Source organism: Malus domestica, chromosome 02, assembly GCF_042453785.1.
Source record: "Malus domestica chromosome 02, GDT2T_hap1".
Classification (NCBI taxonomy): Eukaryota; Viridiplantae; Streptophyta; class Magnoliopsida; order Rosales; family Rosaceae; genus Malus; species Malus domestica.
In genome coordinates, this window is record NC_091662.1 from 31,802,544 (window position 1) to 31,821,050 (window position 18,507).

Below are 18,507 nucleotides of genomic sequence, written 5' to 3' on the forward strand. Positions count from 1 at the left end.
CTCTGAGTTAGACATAACTTCCAAGTAAGAGGACTGGAAGCAATTTAACTCAGATAATTTACGCATACCGATTCCTTGGACGAGTTTCTTAAAAGTAGACTTGGGCAATGACTTGGTGAAGAGATTGGTCGGGTTGTCCTGGAGACAGATTTCCTTAACTTCAATATTCTGATGTTGTTGTTGTTGGTGAGAGTAAAAGAACTTTGGCGTTATATGCTTGGTGTTGTTTCCCTTAATGTATCCCTTATTTAACTACTCGATACATGCTGCATTTTCTTCAAATATTGTCGTAGGAAGGTCAACAACGGAAGTAAGACCACTAGTACTTCGAATGTGTTCCATAATTGCTCTCAACCAAAAGCACTCACGTGAGGCTTCATGCAAGGCGAGAATCTCAGCATGGTTCGAAGAAGTCGCAACTAGAGTTTGCTTGGTAGACCTCAAAGATATTGCGGTGCCTCCAACAGTAAAGACATAGCCTGTTTGAGAACGTGTCATATGTGGGTCAGATAGATAACCAGCATATGCGTAACCATCAAGGCGAGAATCAACCCAAGGACTAAGGGTTGGTTTGGTATTGTTGTGCTTTGAAAAAAAACTGTTTCTGCTGTGCTGTGAGAATAAGCAGCTGTGAAATAAAGCAACAGAGTGTTTGGTAAACTTTTTTGTAAAAGTGCTTTTGAAAAAAAAGCAGTATTATAGTATTTGGTAAACTTTTATGTAAAACATATGTGAAAAAAAGCCGGTTTTTCAAAGTTGGGTTTTGCAGCTTTGTGTTTTTGGCTTTTTTCACCCAAAAATGTGAAAAAAAAAAACTAAAGCTGAATGTTTACCAAACACAAAAAAGCTGCCAGCTTTTTTTTATACCCACTTATTTCAAAATCACCTCAGTATCAAACCAGGCCTAAAGGGGGTGGCAACTATTCTAACGGAAAATGTCTTTAACACCATTTCAGTGTCTGAGTGTAGACTCATTGTTATATCTAGCTAAAAGATTAACAGCAAAAAGATGTCGGGTTTAGTGCCTCGTCAGGTCCGGTGCATTGAGCCAAGTACAATAAAGCACCAATTGCACTTAGGTATAGAACTTCAGGCTCCAAATTCTCTTCCTCATCCTTCTTGGGACAGAAGGGATCTCGTTTAGCATTTAGAGTCCAAACGATCATAGGAGTACTCGAAGGCTTCGCTTTATCCTTATTAAAACGTCACAACACCTTCTAGGTGTAATTCAATTGATGTACTAGGATTCCATCCTAACAATGCTCGATCTTCAGGCCGAGACAATATCGAGTTTTTCCAAGATCCTTTATCTCAAATTTTGATTTCAACAGAACGACAATTTCCTCAAGCTCTGCGGAAGTTCCGATGGGGTTCATTCGTCAACATAAACTACAACAATCACAAATCCAGAATGTGACTTCTTGATAAACACACATGGGCATAGTTCGTTGTTCATATAACCCTGACTTGTCAAATATTCACTCAGACGGTTATACCACATCCGCCCGAATTGTTTCAATATGTATAGTGATCTCCTCAATCTAATCGAGAGAGTGTTCCGTGGTCTAGAAGTATTTGAACTAGTCAATGGAAGTCCTTCTCGAAATTTCATGTAGATTTCCGTATCTAGATCCCCATAGAGATACGCAACATATTCAGTTTTTCAGAAACTACCAAACTGATAAGGTAGCGGAATGTTATGAAGTCCAATGTCCCAAGATGTTGAGAGAAGCCTTGCGCTACGAGGCGTGCTTTGTATCGCATTATTTCATTATTCTCATTACGCTTCCTTATGAAAACCCACTTGTAGCCTACAAGCTTCACATGTGGTAGGGTAGTAGCTACAGGCCTAAACACCTTGCATTTCGTAAGCGAATCAAATTCGACCTGGATTGCTTGTTTCCAGTTTGACTAATCTGTTATATGTCAACATTTATCAACATAATGTGGTTCAATGTCATTGCTCAGCATGATGTCGGTAGCAATTGTATACGTGAATGCATCATCGACGATTATCTCATTCTGATTCCAAACCTCATCCAATATTGCGTAATGGACCGAAATCTTGAGATTCTCAGGAGGCCAGTTTGTCTCGTCTAAGACATCACCTTAATCTAGAATAACCTCATGAGTTGGAACAGATAAGTAAGCGGTGGTCGGATTCAGACTAGGGTCAATAGTTTATGCCGTTTTCCTATTCTGAAGTTATGAATTCGTTGAACTAGGAGGTTTGCCACGCTTCAGGGTAAGATCAGATGATTAGTTAGCAGCTAGTGTACCGAGCTGCGTGGGAGGTGCGACCACCCCACTCTCAGGGATGGTCCGACTTTCCAAGGCGGTGTTACGACGTACGTTAGGTACGTTCATCATTGCAGGTGTGTTTATAGCGAGTATATGAGATCTTGTCACCTTTGCTAGATCAATAAAAGCATCTGGCATGCTTTGAGCAATGCTTTGAAGATCTAGAATACGTACTTGCGTATTGCATATTGTATGAACAAATATATATACATTGAACCAAATATATGAACACATATGCAATATGACACACCCTGATCAGAATCAAGGCATGCTGGCCGTCACGTGGGAGTGACGTAACCATGTGCGGAAGCAATAGAGATATAAGGAATTACGAACAAACAAAAACCAAATAAACTTGAGTACTAGATAAGATAAAGTGCAAGTGTGAGATTAAGTATGAAATACACAACCAGAGCATAATATCCTAGATGCAGTCAAGCAGGACAAGTACTAAGAATACAACACCCGAGGGTGATCCTACATGGTGATGTTCTGTCAGAACCCCCGTCAGAATTCTCGTGATCTACCAAGCACTTCTACTTAAAACCTGGAGGGGTGCAAAACAGAAAGTGTGAGTGAGAAAAAACAAAGCTTTTCAAAATCATTTCATTTCTCAAAAGTTCTAACTCCTCGCCGTTAAACCTATATAATTTTCCCAGAAAAATAGAATATATACATATCTCAAAACCATGCTCAGAAAACGATGTTCATAAGTATGCCATGCCCAAGTCTCTTAATGCAATGTTATAGGTAAACCAGGCAAAATATATAAATATCAAATATCGCATCAGCCAAATCTCTCTAATTCAAATTGCAATGCTGAATATATAGCTCATAACCAATCTCAATCATATCAAATCAAATCAAATCTTGTACACGAGTCGGAACCACCTACAGTGGTATGCATGACAAGACTAGGTGTAAAATAAATATGCTCTAGTGCTACGATCACGTGAAGACTGTGCGAATGATCGCGAGTCACCTACGAGTCGAAACCACCTAAAATGGTATGTACGACAAGCCTGAGCACCTAACTTGGATCCAATGCGAGCATATGGTGCAGAAGGTGAACATCACGTGAAGAACTGTGCCCTAACTCTAGGTGGGAGCACTAACACCGGAGTGCAGGTTTATAAGTTCTCAATACATTACATCATACATCACATAACCGAAACAATCTCATACCTTTAATTTATGAACTTACCTACCACTTACCTGTGTGTCCGCAGCATCAATCATGAATGTATGCAACTACTAATGCATAATTAAAATAGATAGATACTTGCATGACATTTCCAAAACATATATTCATTTAAACATATTTTATGGGAAAAATCTCAAGTATATAGGTATATACGGAAAACCAAAAGCCCACTCACTGGTATGTCGAAGGGTCGTAGCCCCCGAGCCTCGATTGATGGCGCTCGTCCTCAGGATAGGTCTCACCTATATACGAAATAACTGAATAAACGTTATTTAAAGCACATAACCAAAACTAGGAAATAACTTTTCATACATTGCTCAAATGGGATGTTTGAATATAGCAATGTGATCTACACAACTTCACGAACATCCCCAAATTACCTGACGCTGTTACCCTCTGTTAGGAATATTCCGTCAACTTGATGGAATATTCTTCGTCTCTGACCTTGGGTCACCGCTGCGTTCACCAGGAACTGAGAAAACACAAAAGCCTTCATATCTCGTCCAATTCTTAACCAAAATCAGTCAAACTTGCACCAATTTGAAGCTTAGGACGAGTAGAACACAACCATACATATTTTAGGACCTAAAACCCACAAAAATTTGCTGGAGAACCTTCGATAATCTGGCCAAACTTCAAACTCGTCGATCTCGACTTCCCGACGTCCAAAACACTTCGTTTTTCTTCTCCGAGCTTCGTGAAGACAATCTAAAGCTTCCTAGAAGCTTAAAATCTCCCAAAAACTTTGCCTTTACGAATGCATGCACATTACTCAAATCGGAGGTTCTTGGTTCTCTGGTTTTCAAAGGTTTTGAGTTCAACCAAGGGTATGGTTGGATTATGGGGCTTGCTAGGAGTTCAAAACCACCCTTCAAACCTTCGATATATGCATGAAATGCTTGATCCAAGGTTTGTCCATACACTGTACGAAATTTGCAGAAAATTCGAAAGGAATGAGAGAGAGATCTGAGTATGCACGTGTGGTGTGAGTCCTAGTTGGGTCACCAACCAACACAAAACCTTAAGTCCTTTAGTTATAATTGGTCCCAAAATATTAGGGACTTAACGAATTGGTCCAAATCCAAAATTTAAACCACACAACACCACAAACGCTCAAGGGCATATTTGACATTTCACGCCTAAAAATATAATATTTTGGGACGGGTTGTGACACAATATATATAATTAAAAGGAAAATATAAATATAGGGGGTTCATGCATCATGGAGAATGTTTTCATGCTTCAAGGTCGTTTCAAATATTTTAATTTATTTTAAAAGAACCTGATTGGCAGAAAATGATTAAGCATTTGATTGTGTAGAAGAGAGCCTTCTCCTACGATCCTTCAATTCCTTAGGTTCTGGTAAGAGCGTGATGATAACTTGTTGTAGGCCTACTGAACTGTATTTAGGACTAGAGAGGGAGACCTAATTTATTGAACTGTATTTAGGACTAGGCAGAAGGCCGGCAGCAAGAGAGATGGATGAGAGAGATGTAATTCTAAGGTGTGTGTTGTATTACCCAATTGTGCCTTTATTTATAGTAGTACTACATGTTAAATCTTTACCCTAATAGGATTACAACTCTAATAGAATAATATATACTAAGGGGAGTATTCTAAGATATCCCTAAATACACTAAGATTTACACAATCACATTCCTAATCTGATAGGATTGCAACAGTATCATCATTTGTACTATTTTTTTTTAAAGATTACACCCACATTGTGTTAGTGAGCGGTATCTCTTTTAAATAGAAAATACAAATAATAGTACAAATATGTGATAAGTTTGGATGGTTAATCATAATGGAATTTTACCATAAGCAATTTGGATACGTATAAAAAGTGAAAAATTATTTGTATAATTGTCCCTTTCTTTACTTGTACTAATTTAAAATGGTAAGGAGGATCCAAACTTGGAACACATAGAGGAAGCATATTTGTTCTCGTTAATTGGTTATTCCTATGTATGTTTGTGGGAGAGTTAAAAAGGAGAGGAAGTTAGTCAATTCGGTTTGAGTATTTATCAAATATAACAAAAAATTAACCCTTAATTTTAAAAATGTCACTTTTTATAAAAACTTTAAATATATCTAAAATTTCATTTAAATAGATACAAATACTCTCGAATTTAACAATAAATAAATTAAAAGTTTTTTAGCCAGAATGGTTCATGACATAACATAACTCCTTAGGTTGTTTCTTACCAATGAAAATAAGTGGTAGTATCTTTGAATTTGTCTATCGTGAATCATTTTAGTCTTTCTCTGAATTTGTCCATCGTAATCATTTTAGTCTTTTCATGAAAAATCTGCCAACTGCTCTATTAGTGCGATGATGTGGCGCCACGTGGGTCTCACAAAGACAATCATATAATGACATGTGGATTGACTTTAAAAACTATTTATATATTTAAAACTAAAAATGATATTAGTAAGAAAAATAAAAGTTATAAATAAAAAAAATTAAAAGAAGAAGTCGTCTTCTTCATTTGGTGGGTAAATCCAACAGACATGTCCAAATAAAAAACCCTAACCTACCTAAACTCTTATTCTCTCATAATCCAAACCATCCACCTTCCAATTCAAATTTCCGCACTCTGAGATAATTTAGTGGGTTTTTCTTAAAAATTTTCCTTTTCCAATTGGGTTCGAAGATTATAGAGAATTGATGCAATTCAGAAAAAGTTTTTGCGTCTATGAATTGGCGACGGGTTCTGAGACTTGGGTCATGGAAAGAAAGAAGGTGTTGAAGGCATGGTTGAAATTCTGCTGCTCCCACTTGTAGTAACCTCAGCAACACTCAATGTTGGTGATGAGGGTGTCAAAAGGGATAGGGTTATGGTGGTGGAGTGTAGGAGCGAATGTGAGGTTGGATTGGAGCTTGAGTGTGACATCCCACATCGCCCAAGGGAGTGATCCTTAAATGTATATTCCAATCCCTACCTAGCACGAGGCCTTTTGGGAGCTCACTGGCTTCGGGTTCCGTAGGAACTCCGAAGTTAAGCGAGAAGGGGGTCAGAGCAGGATGGGTGACCTATTGGGAAGTTGCTCGTGAGTTCCCAGAAACAAAACCGTGAGGGCATGATCAGGGTCCAAAGCGGACAATATCGTGCTATGATGGTGGAGTGGGCCCGGGAAGTGATCCGTCCCGAGCCGGGATGTGACAAATGGTATCAGAGCCAATCCATGGTCGAAAGTGTGTCGACAAGGACGTGGGGCCCCTAAAGGGGGTGGATTGTGACATCCCACATCGTCCAGGGGAGTGATCCTTAAATGTATATTCTCATCCTTACCTAGCACGAGGCATTTTGGGAGCTCACTGGCTTCGGGTTCCGTAGGAACTCCGAAGTTAAGAGAGAAGAGGGCCAAGTCACTCCCAGGATGGGTGACCCACTGGGAAGTTGTTCGTGAGTTCCCAGAAACAAAACCGTGAGGGCTTTGGTCAGGGCCCAAAGCGGACAATATCGTGCTACTGTGGTGGAATGGGCTCGAGAAGTGATCCGCCCCGAGCCGGGATGTGACATTGAGGCGACGGTGGCTAAAAAGCCTTTAATTTATTTAATTATTAAATTTGAGAGTATTTTATCTATTTAAGTGAATTTTTGGATATATTTAAATTTTTTTATAAAAAGTGATATTTTTAAAATTAAGAATTAAATTTTTACTATTTTTGATAAATACTCTTTTGGTTTGTGCCCAAGTCCTCATCCTTTTCTTTAAAACTTTCATGAAAGAAGCTAATTTGGAAATGCTCCAAATTACGTAGAAGATAAAAAAGAGAGGAGGCGTGTTAGAAACATATGTCCTTATTAGCAATATAAATGAGAATATTATGAAAAAGAATGGGAATGAAAATAAATGAATACGGGTCACCTTTACTTGTAAAATATATTTATTTTTCAATTAAACCCTAAAATTTATAGAATCCATCTTCTCATTCATTTTTTTTAAATTTATTACAATAATATTATTCACACAAGAAAATAAAAAATAATTTAATATCGAATTAGTTATTCCACAAAATTCGAACCAAGTAAGCAAGGAAAGGTGTCGTACCAAGTAAGCAAGGAAAGGTGGAAGACGCTATTATCCGGACCTGATCCTCTCGTTCATTCGTGTGTTAGCCTCATCAGTTCCCCATTCCACAAATCAGAAATGGCGGTTAACAATTGTACCTGCGCATCTAGTCCACCTCTGCTCTCCTCCAAACCCCATCACTCTAACCCTCCTCGATTCCACCCGCACCCCAATTTCCCTAAATTCGACCGTTGCAGTTTTCCGACCGTTAGTTGGCGCCAAAACCTTGGCAGTCTCAGTACCTCCGACAGCCGGCTTGTAAGAGCCTCCGCCTCCGCCTCCGCCTCTGACTCCGGCTCCGACTCTGAGAGCAGAGAGCCCATGCTTCCTCCTTACAATGTGCTCATCACCGGCTCAACGAAAGGTCGTTCACTATTCTTTCGTGTTTTCTTCTTTTTCGACAAATATTGGGTTGCCGTTGCTGCTTCCTGTTGGGTTTTTGATATGGATATTTATGGCGTTTGCTCTTTTCAAGAATATTATATTGAATTTTTTTCTGAATTTCTGACTGCCGGTGCATTCCGCGCGCACATGAAATTGTCATGTTTGCATATATGCCTCATGAGCTATGACTGACATTTTCTAGTTTGGACACTGCAACCTCAGCCTGTGCAATCCAGAGTATGATTTTAGAAATCCGAATACAAGACGGTGTTGATTGACAATGTCGTTACATTTGGTGCAAATTAGCTATCTTTTGCTCTTCCATTACTTCATTCATTTTGTTCTTGGATTGTATTCTACTTATACTTGAAATATAATAATAATAACTGCCGCTAGTTGAGTGACTGAAATAACCTGCAAAGCGAACAAGCTTTGGGGTTTGGCGACACCTATGTGATGCCGGCTAAGGACCCTCCATAGGTCAACTCAGCTTCAGGAAGCTTAGGATAATTAGAAGTTAGAACTCAAGAAAGAGTAAAACTTATTGAGTATTTTTTACCTTTGATTGGTCATGGTGAGGGTGTTATTATACTGAGAGGAGAGCACTTGTATGCTGAGGGATTGCACACTAGATTTTCTATATCGGTGTGGGCATCAAAGGTGTTTTCTGACTAGGTGTGTATATCTATGAACCCTTTCTGTGTTGGGACTTGGCTTCTGTAAATTTTGCAAGCTATGTTTTTTGAATTATGCTGGTGTCTATGTTAAATTATCTTTTCTGCCTATTCTTGAGCTAAATTGACTTTCTGCCTGCGCCGCACCTTAACCATCTTAGCTTAAGTTGTTTGAGCAAAGGTTGGGGTCTTCCACAGCCCGCAGCTCAGGCCTATGATTTTGGTGGTGTTGCCAGTTGGAGCTAAACGACAACTTGGTCTTTTTCTTCACTAGGGACGTGGCAAGACCTAGTCATCTTTGTTCTCACACTTGCAGTGTCATGCATTCAGAGTTTCACATTGATTTTCTTTTGTTTATTATGCGACCAGCAAATTTATTTATTTTATATACCTTTTTCAGTTCCAATATGCTCTGGTTTTCCCCTTATTTTAAAATCAGGTATAGGATATGCTCTAGCCAAAGAGTTTCTAAAAGCAGGGGATAACGTCGTAATTTGCTCAAGATCAGGTACCTTATGACTTTGTGCGTTCCTGAAATCTCCTTGGCAGATGATTCATTACTTCAAGACAAAACATTTTGTAGTCAAATGTAATGATTTTTATCCTATATGCAAATGTTGATGATCAATACATTATGTTGGAGGTTGTAAGCCTCATTTGAACTTGATGACTAGTAAGAAAACATTATGTTCCAATGTATAATCTAAAAGCATGACAAGGGGATTTGGTTATGATGCATGCTTGACATTCTATGTTTGGACAACGAAGAAACCAGTTCTTCAAAACATAGGACTGAAGTAAAACAATCTTTCATCTCTAGAGGTTCCTTGGAGTAAAATGTGCCTCAAGGATCTTTATGTGCAACCGTTACACTCTATTTTACATGGATTTTGGAAATGTAAGGTGAAGTTGCACTTTTGTCCCTGTTATTTTGGCTGTCATTCAGGTTTAATTCTTATTGTTAAAGCTCAACATATATACTCTTGCAGTTTTTTTACAATGTCAAACTGGTCCAAATCTAATAAAACACGAGATGGGGCTTTATAATTGATGAAATCACAGATTTGTGTCTCTATAGGTCCATGCATATTCCTTCAACAAACAGAATGTTTGATTCGGACTTATTTGAGATTGTTACCTATAAACATGATCCAATCAAGTGCATGTGTGCTATGACATCTTCTTTAGCCATCGTAAAGACATAACTAAAGAGGGACCTTTCATAATAAGAACACGTAGCCCAAGATGCTTATATATCCAATAATCCAATATTTTCAAGATGATCAGACCAATTGTAGATATTAAAACTTTTCTTCTTTGGAAATGCATAAACACCATTCTGCATACTGAATTTTATAAGAGCGTAGAGATTAGAAGTTTTGTGTGGAACCCCATGCACAACTTACCTTGGAAAAATGAGAACAATATTTAAGCGATTTAAAGTGCGTAGTTTGGGATCTGCTTCTATATCATGCAATTAATGAAAGATTTTGTGGCTCACTTCTGTTTTTCTTCTGATCTTACATTGCAATTTCAATAGCTGCTTTACTTTCTTATTGAATATACGTCTTTTGCCATTATGTTTAAAATCCATTTGGAAGTATAAAAACTTATTGGGATGCAGAAGTTGCAATATGAGAATTTATTTCATGTTTACTATTGAATACTAGATGGTAGTTGGTCTTATTACCTGCTTAGCGTTTTTCTCTTTTGAAACTTTTATCCCTAGCTGAACGTGTTAATGCTGCTGTTCAGAGCCTTAGGCAGGATTTTGGGGAGCAGCATGTGTGGGTACCTCCTTTGATACTTTTCCAGTTTAATTATGGAATATTTTTTCTAATATATGTGTTTGCGTGTGAGTATATGTGATAGTTCTCTCTTGTGTCTTCATTCCTGCTATTTACATTGTTTCTTGTACTTCATGCTGTTGTTTCTTGTACTTCATGCTGTTGTTTCTTAGTCATATTTCACTTCTTTCTTTACAGGGTACTAACTGTGATGTTAGAGAAGGGCAGGATGTGAAAGACTTAGTTGCTTTTGCACAAAAAAACCTTAAGTACATCGATATATGGGTATTAATACCATATTCTTTTCTTTGTCACCCACAACATTTAAATATTTTCCCAATGACTAGTGCCCTTGCTTTTCCCATTCCCCAATCTCCCTTTGTCCTTATGAATTCATCTTGTGCATCATAAAAAAAATATTTGATTTTGTTACTTTGAGGAATGTATAATTCTATCTTACCTTTTTTGTGAGAATGATGCAGATTAATAATGCAGGATCAAATGCGTATAGCTATAAACCACTGGCAGAGGCTTCGGATGAAGACCTGATGTGATTATCCATTCCTTCATTGTTTTACAATTTAATTAAACTTCTTTTTGTTTTACCATAGATTTAATCATTATGGTTATTCTTAACTTGGACTCATTACATGCAGTGAAGTCGTCACTACGAATACACTTGGTTTGATGTTATGTTGCCGTGAGGTAGAAAATTCCATTCTTTTTTAAGTAAGGTGCATGTAAGCTGAGTCTCATGCATGATTATTGTTTTGTTTATTAGGCAATAAAAATGATGTTCAACCAGCCTCGAGGTGGACATATTTTCAACATTGATGGAGCTGGTTCTGATGGAAGACCAACCCCAAGGTCCTATACTAGTTTCTCCTTGCTATATTTTTTCTATTCTACTTTTTTGCCTTTATCTTGTCTGGACAACCATTCGTTGACAGAGTGGTAACAGTATATGGAGGTTTTCTAGTACACAGCCACACACAAGTGGGCACCTTGAAACTTCCTAATCAGAATGTTTAGCAAGATGTTACACCTTTGTCCGAGTTATGCATGGTTATCCTCTTAGCACCATGTCTAGGCAAATAGCATTCTCTCCTAACAACAACAAAGCCTTATCCCACTAAGTGGGGTTGGTTGTATGAATCCTAGAACCCCACTACACTCGGTTTTGCGCCAAGTCTTCCATTAGCTCCAAGTACTCCATGTCTTTTCTTAGTCTCTTTCCAAGCCTTCCTAGGTCTTCTTCTACCCCTTCTACACTGAGCTTTCATAATCACATTTTCTAACTGGAGCATCTGGTCTTTGGTTCACACGTCCAATCCACCTTAACAGATTCTCTCGCATGTTATCTCAATTGCGGTCACTCCTACTTTACCTAAGATATCCTCATTCTTAATCCTATCCTTTCTTGTGTGCCCCCACCCCACATCCAACGAAACATTCTCATCTGCGCTACACTCATTTCTTGCACATGTTGATGCTTGACCGCCCAACATTCTATGCCATAAACCATTGCTAGCCTTATTTCCGTCCAATGAAATTTTCCCTTGAGCTTTAGTGGCATACATCGGTCGCACAACACGCCCGATGCACTCTTCCACTTCATCCATCCAACTTGTATTCTATTGTTGAGATCTCTTCCCAATTCTCTGTTCTTTTGCAAGATAGATTCAAGATAACGAAAGCGCTCACTCTTTGGTACTTCCTGATCTCCAATCCTCACCCCCACATTCTCTCCTAGAAAAAGAAAATTGAGAGGAACATAATTCTTTTATTAACATAAAGGAGTGCATGGGGATAGAAATAAAATTTTGGTTATCCTTGTTTTTATTTATTTATTACTTTCACGTATCCCTTTGGGAGCAGCCTCTCCATAAATGGGGGTAAGGCTAGCCGACATTCACCTTTCCCAGACCCTGCGTAAAGCGTGAGCCTTGTGCATTGGGTACGACCTTTTTTTTTTTTTTCACGTATCCCTATTTTCCTTCAAAATCATTAGCTCGCCACCAGTCTTAGCTTCTGCCAGCATGTGTCAGTTTGATCATCATAACCTTATCGTCAGCATTCACATCCATTTTGGTACCATGACTCTGAGCCATCTCACATGCTGCCCTTCCTCTATCATGGAAACTACATTTGGAGCTTCAACACCTTGATGACACTGGTACCAGGACCACCCAGCCACTGGCACTGCCACTTTTGGTGATTAGAATAGGTCTTCCGTTAACCTTCTATGTATCATTTTAAAGTGAAGCCATTATATAGTTAACTGAATTCTCTTATTTCTCATCATTATGTAAGACATTGTATGCTTAGCTGCATTCTATTATCTCTTAGGTGCATGCATGCAACATCAATGCGTTAAGATTCAATTTCTCGGTGAGCATTGCATGATGGTTGTTTCTTTCTTTTGTTTATTTCCGTAGGTTTGCAGCATACGGGGCAACAAAGCGTAGCGTGGTGCATTTAACAAAATCATTGCAGGTACTCTCAACTTGTTTCAATTGTTAAGGGCTGTGAAATAATGAGGTCACAGGTCGTCTTCTTCTTTATCATTGGCATTCTTGCTTCAGTCACCTGCTTTTTAAGTTGTTGGTACCCAAATACTTGAGATGCATTCTATTTTGTAACAATTCTTGTTAGTGGGTCCCACCATACTAATACATAAATCAGGTTGATCACTCAATGGAAAGAAGCCACATGAGTTTGTCCACAATATTACAATTAACATATGGATGTGCCACTGTTGTTCTTCCATGGAGCATTTTTACGTTTGAAAGTTAAGAGCACAGTATTACCATCTAACCTGCCTATACTTAAGATCTAGATTTTACCTGTTGGGTTTTGGATGCTCTAAATGGGCAAAAATATGAACTGCTGTTTCAGTCAATGGGTATGTTCAAATGGTGTCGGTCCATATAAGAACTCACACCTGAGAAGGGGGGCGACTGTGGGGTTGTCTATAGGAAAGAGTTCTGCTAGATATCCTTGTGAGCATCAGTTCCTTTTGGTTTTAGAGTGTTTCTTTCATGCTATTATACCAAATTGGGCTGCTGTTATAAATTAGTTGTCATTTGTTTTGTTTTCGATGGTTTTGGTTTAGTTGCTCATTAGTTTGGTGAATCCCAGGGTCTCCATGTTGTACCGCTTCAAATTTTTTTGATTTTTTTTTTTTGTTTTTTGTTTCTTAAAAGAATCTGTAATGACATGAGAAGAAGCCAGGAAGGATACCAAACGTCTTCTAAGTTGATATTGTGTGCACAAAAACACAAAGTCGCAGCCTTCTTATTCAAAACTAACCATCCATAAGACCCTCTGCAAACAGACTCTGCAAACAAGGAGTAATACTATTTAGGCATGCATCCACAATCCCAAACACATGAATCAATTCCTCAAAATATGAGTGGTAAAACTTAAGGTCAAGCCTGATATTTACGATCACTACTCTCAGTGTCTCCCCCAAAGCTTAATTGTGGTGTCTTGATGTCACTATATTATTCAAATCTGCTCCCAACTGAATTTACAATACGTAATTCTTAACACTTTCGCAGGCAGAACTGCAGATGCAGGATGTCAAAAATGTTGCAGTGCATAACCTCTCGGTATGTAATTCGTAATTCCATTCTCTGTTCCTTTTTTATTTTTTGTTTTGTTTTGTTTCATTTCTAAAAAGGTCGGGTCGTACCCAGTGCACAAGGCTCCCGCTTTACGCAGGGTCTGGGAGAGGTGAATGTCGGCTAGCCTTACCCCCATTTATGGAGAGGCTGCTCCCAAGTCTCGAACCCGAGACCTACCGCTCATGGGCGAAGGCACTTGCCATCGCACCAAGTGCGACCTCTTTTTTGTTTTATTTCTCAGAAAAAAATATTCCAAATACTTAAATGTTCAACTTGCGGGATCAAAACTTTGTGTTTCTACTATTGTGATATCACATGCTGCATTAATTGTATCCTCTATTCAGTTTTCCATGTCATCAGATGAATACTTCAGTTAGCCATCAAAATAAAAATTGAATATTTCATTTTAGATGCTCTTTGGTTCATTACATAAGTGGAGAGTTTTTAACTGGATCAGGTTGAATTTGTTTGTTTTGTTCATTTGCAACAAAGTCAAAAGTACATGGTGACTTTTAGAGCTTGTCCCGAACCGGACCGATGGGTCTGGTCTAGCATGTTTTAATATCAAATTTGTCAAATTCAGTTCGAAAACTGAACCAGACAGGAAGTAAACTGGTTTTGTAGCAGTTTGCAAAACTTAAACCACCGGTTAACCAAACCAGGCTTAGTTTATATAAAATTATTTTTGTCTAAATATCAGACTATCAGTGGGAGCCTCTCCCAGACATTCACCTCTCCATAAATGGGGGTAAGGCTAGCCGACATTCATCTCTCCCAGACCCTGCGTAAAGCGGGAGCCTTGTGCACTGGGTATGACCTTTATCAGACTATCAGTGGGCAGTCAAGTTCTTACCATGTTATGCATAGTGGGTGATTGCACACCACAAACCCTATTCCTCTTCCTTCTCCTTTCGTCTGAGCCACCACCATCATCTCTCTCTCTCTCTCTCTCTCCTCCCATATCGGCATCACCGCAGGTTCTCCACTCTTCTCGTTGTCGCCACCTGTTTGCTTCAAGTCTAGTCGCACCATTGCCTCATGGAGTCACAGCAGACATTCTTTAGTTAACAGATCATGACCGGTTCAACCTCTTTGCAGCTCGGCATTGGTGTCAGAATCTTCTCCATCGGCAGCTCAATGTGTTGTTTTGGTCCATAACCGAACCAAACCAACCCACTCCCACCTCTACTCATTGTAATGGTTGATTTTGAAAAGAGAAGAAAAGTCAAACCGGAGTCATCAACTAATTTGAAATATGTCAATTAGATGTCATAAGTCATATCATCATGCTTAGTTTGCACAATCTTCTATGTGAATCTTTCAACCATGGAATTATATGTTATGGTTTGTGTCGTATATATTTCAATATCACCTAAGCTTTCCCCTCTATGCATACTATCCCATTATGAAATATGCTTGTCATGAAGAAATGCAATGACTTTCTTCTAGATAGATGCCATTTAGTTTCTTTGGTTATGGAAAATATTTCCTTGTTTTTTCCTTTACCGAAGCCTATGTGTGGTGTTGCAGCCAGGAATGGTTACAACTGATCTTCTCATGTCTGGTGCAACTACGAAGCAGGTACTATAAGTCTCGTAGAACTTTTTTCTTAATAAACATCTGTGTACTTCTGATTGATTAATAGAACATGTTGTTCTCCGCAGGCAAAGTTTTTCATTAATGTTTTGGCAGAACCACCTGAAGTGGTAAGACTTCATTCATCATTCATGAATTTGTGATATGTGAGTCCTCTATGATGCTTTTGTTTTACGACTGAACGTTTAGTGGTCATTCACAGTGAATTTTATTTTTTATGGTCACAAAATACTAAGGTTATGATGTATCTGTATGTTGTATGGTTTCAATTAAGTGAAGCTCCTTGGGAAAAATAGCATTTTGTCTCTGGGTACGTATCAATGGAATATAACACAGTGGATTTCAAATCCTGTTTGGTCTGAGAGCTAATCTTCCCAAACTAGACACACTCATGCACAATCACATCTATGTTCATGCATGCAAGTAGATATGTATAGGGCGGTATGCGTAAACTGCATCAACTTTTTTCTTCTCTCGATCTCCCCTCTTTCTGAGTTATATATCGTAGTTTCCTTCCTTAAAATCTTATTTGTGTGTTCTACATGGGTGTCACAGGTCGCTGAGTACCTGGTTCCAAACATAAGATCCGTCCCTGCCAATGGGTCAATGAAGCCTACATACATTCGTTTCCTAACTGGGATAAAAGCCTACTCCCAGATATTCTCAGTTAAGTAAACAAACATAAAAAATAGATAAATAAATAAATAAAAACTCAAACTTCCTAACGTCGTTTCTATATACGTTCTCATTGTTGTAGCATTTTTACCTGTGAATACGTGGTCACCATATTTTTTCCCTTTCACTTTAATCCACAGAGATTTGCTTTTGGAGCAAGAAGAAACAGGTATGTACTTGAAGACTGAATAGCATCTTAATGGATCTTTTTATCCGACTTTTCAATGTAAATTACCAATTCTGTATAACAATATTTTCAAACATTTTTTGAAGTTTAACGTATTTTGGTTAGGTATATGTTTCCTTAGATAAATTGTATTATAGGTAGGCGACTTAACAGCTAAAATTGAAACGATTAACAGTGGGTTGAAGAGGAAGACCTTAACCACCAAGTCAATCCACCACTTACATTAATTGCTCGGTCTAACTAACAGATGACGTTATGTTGGTTTTCCATGAGTTTTTCGATGAATCAATAGACCCCAAAGTTTGGGAGTTGATGGAATTCTCAGCTCTAATCTTTAATTTACTGTATGGTGGATAGTTAGCATCTCAACTCAAGAATCTGCACTCCTCATGCTAGTCTCTTTTTAATGAAACTAATGCCTGTATGGAGTACCTCAATACAAACACTATATGGACGCCAGAAAACAATATGAAGAGACAACACAAGACTTTTTTATAGTAATGCTACAATCATCACATTGTGCATGCAACATTTGTATTATTTCTCTAATAGCGGTAGGTCTGAACAATACTGTCAGGTCTCGTCTTTATCTTTATTAGAGGAATGATACAAATGTGGCATAGAAAATATGCAATTTTTCTTTAATGGTAGGTAACATTAAGTGATATGAAAATGAATGGTCAAGATTGAAAATAAAAAATTTAACAATTGTGAAAATTTAATATAACGGCTAAAAACTCGTCGCACTGAATGCTACGTAGGATTGAAGTTGAAACCCAAAATGTGATAGGTGTAACATTTTTAGATGCAAAGAAATTTTATTAAATTTACGGGCTATTAATTTGCAACTCTTTATTCATGGTTGTAACCCAATGCGAGATGATGGTTAGAAGAGACACATTGCACCTCTACAAGGAGATTCTACCAAAGCCTCTTTCATTGATTCCTATATTTGCTTATACAAAAGCCTCTTGAAACTAAAATTTAAATATTGAGCGTTCTTGTCTATTTCTTTGAGCGTTTGTCTTGGGAGGTGCTAAATTTTGACAAACAAAAGGCAGGCCGGGCTTCGTTATATCCGCAATGCTTATTTGTATATCGCTTTTGCACACTGTATGCGAGGACAAATAGAATATGAAAGATAATATATCTATACATGTTTTGAAGTAATCTTTTACCATTCATCATAATCATAATCCATATGTCTACAAAATTTCACCAATTTGGGATAGTTTTTTACTACCACCGTGACATCCCTTTCACTACACAGTGACATGTGTTAGTTGTTCAACACATAACATTATATTATTAACTTAACACATCACACAGTTTCAAACTTATTTTATGTAAGTTGCTTTGTATTTGAGGAAAGATTTTTTTTACCAAAACCCGACGTAATATGTTATATGTTGTTATAAAAAAGGTCGTACCCAGTGCACAAGGCTCCCGCTTTACGCAGGGTCTGGGAGAGGTGAATGTCGGCTAGCCTTACCCCCATTTATGGAGAGGCTGCTCCCAAGTCTCGAACCCGAGACCTACCGCTCATGGACGAAGGCACTTGCCATCGCACCAAGTGCGACCTCTATGTTATATGTTGTTATACAAATAAAAAAAATACTTAAAAGAAACAACTTTTCCCCACTTTTATAATAACAAGACGTATCGGGTTCGGACTTGGATTGTCTGCCCTCCAATTTTGGTGCCCTCCCCATGCTCTCCTGTTTTTGTGGTCACGGTTAAGCCACGTCAACATTTTATATTACTATTTCTTTTTGTTTTATTATTTTTATAAAAAAATAATATAAAATATTGACGTGGCTTAACCGTGATCACACAAAACAAGAGGGCACGGGAGGATACCGAAATAGGAGGGTAGACAATCCAAGTCCATCGGGTTCGGACATGTTTGAAAATCTCTCCTATTTGAGCTTACTCAGAAAGCCCAAAGTCCAACATCTACAGCTCTAGGTTAAACAAAAAAAAAAAAAGA

At 38.2% G+C, this 18,507-nt stretch overlaps 1 protein-coding gene across 1 annotated transcript; it reads left to right on the top strand.

The window, feature by feature from the left end:
• Positions 1 to 7,538: 7,538 nt before the first annotated feature.
• LOC103418531 (chlorophyll(ide) b reductase NOL, chloroplastic) lies at positions 7,539 to 16,744 on the top strand. The gene is made up of 13 exons (XM_029094987.2): positions 7,539 to 7,949; positions 9,083 to 9,151; positions 10,373 to 10,434; positions 10,629 to 10,715; positions 10,913 to 10,980; positions 11,087 to 11,135; positions 11,212 to 11,297; positions 12,869 to 12,926; positions 13,994 to 14,044; positions 15,590 to 15,640; positions 15,724 to 15,765; positions 16,211 to 16,321; positions 16,471 to 16,744. The coding sequence occupies exons 1-13, from the start codon at positions 7,664 to 7,666 to the stop codon at positions 16,516 to 16,518; spliced, it is 1,068 nt and encodes a 355-aa protein (XP_028950820.1). The 5' UTR covers positions 7,539 to 7,663; the 3' UTR covers positions 16,519 to 16,744.
• The last annotated feature ends 1,763 nt before the right edge of the window (positions 16,745 to 18,507 follow it).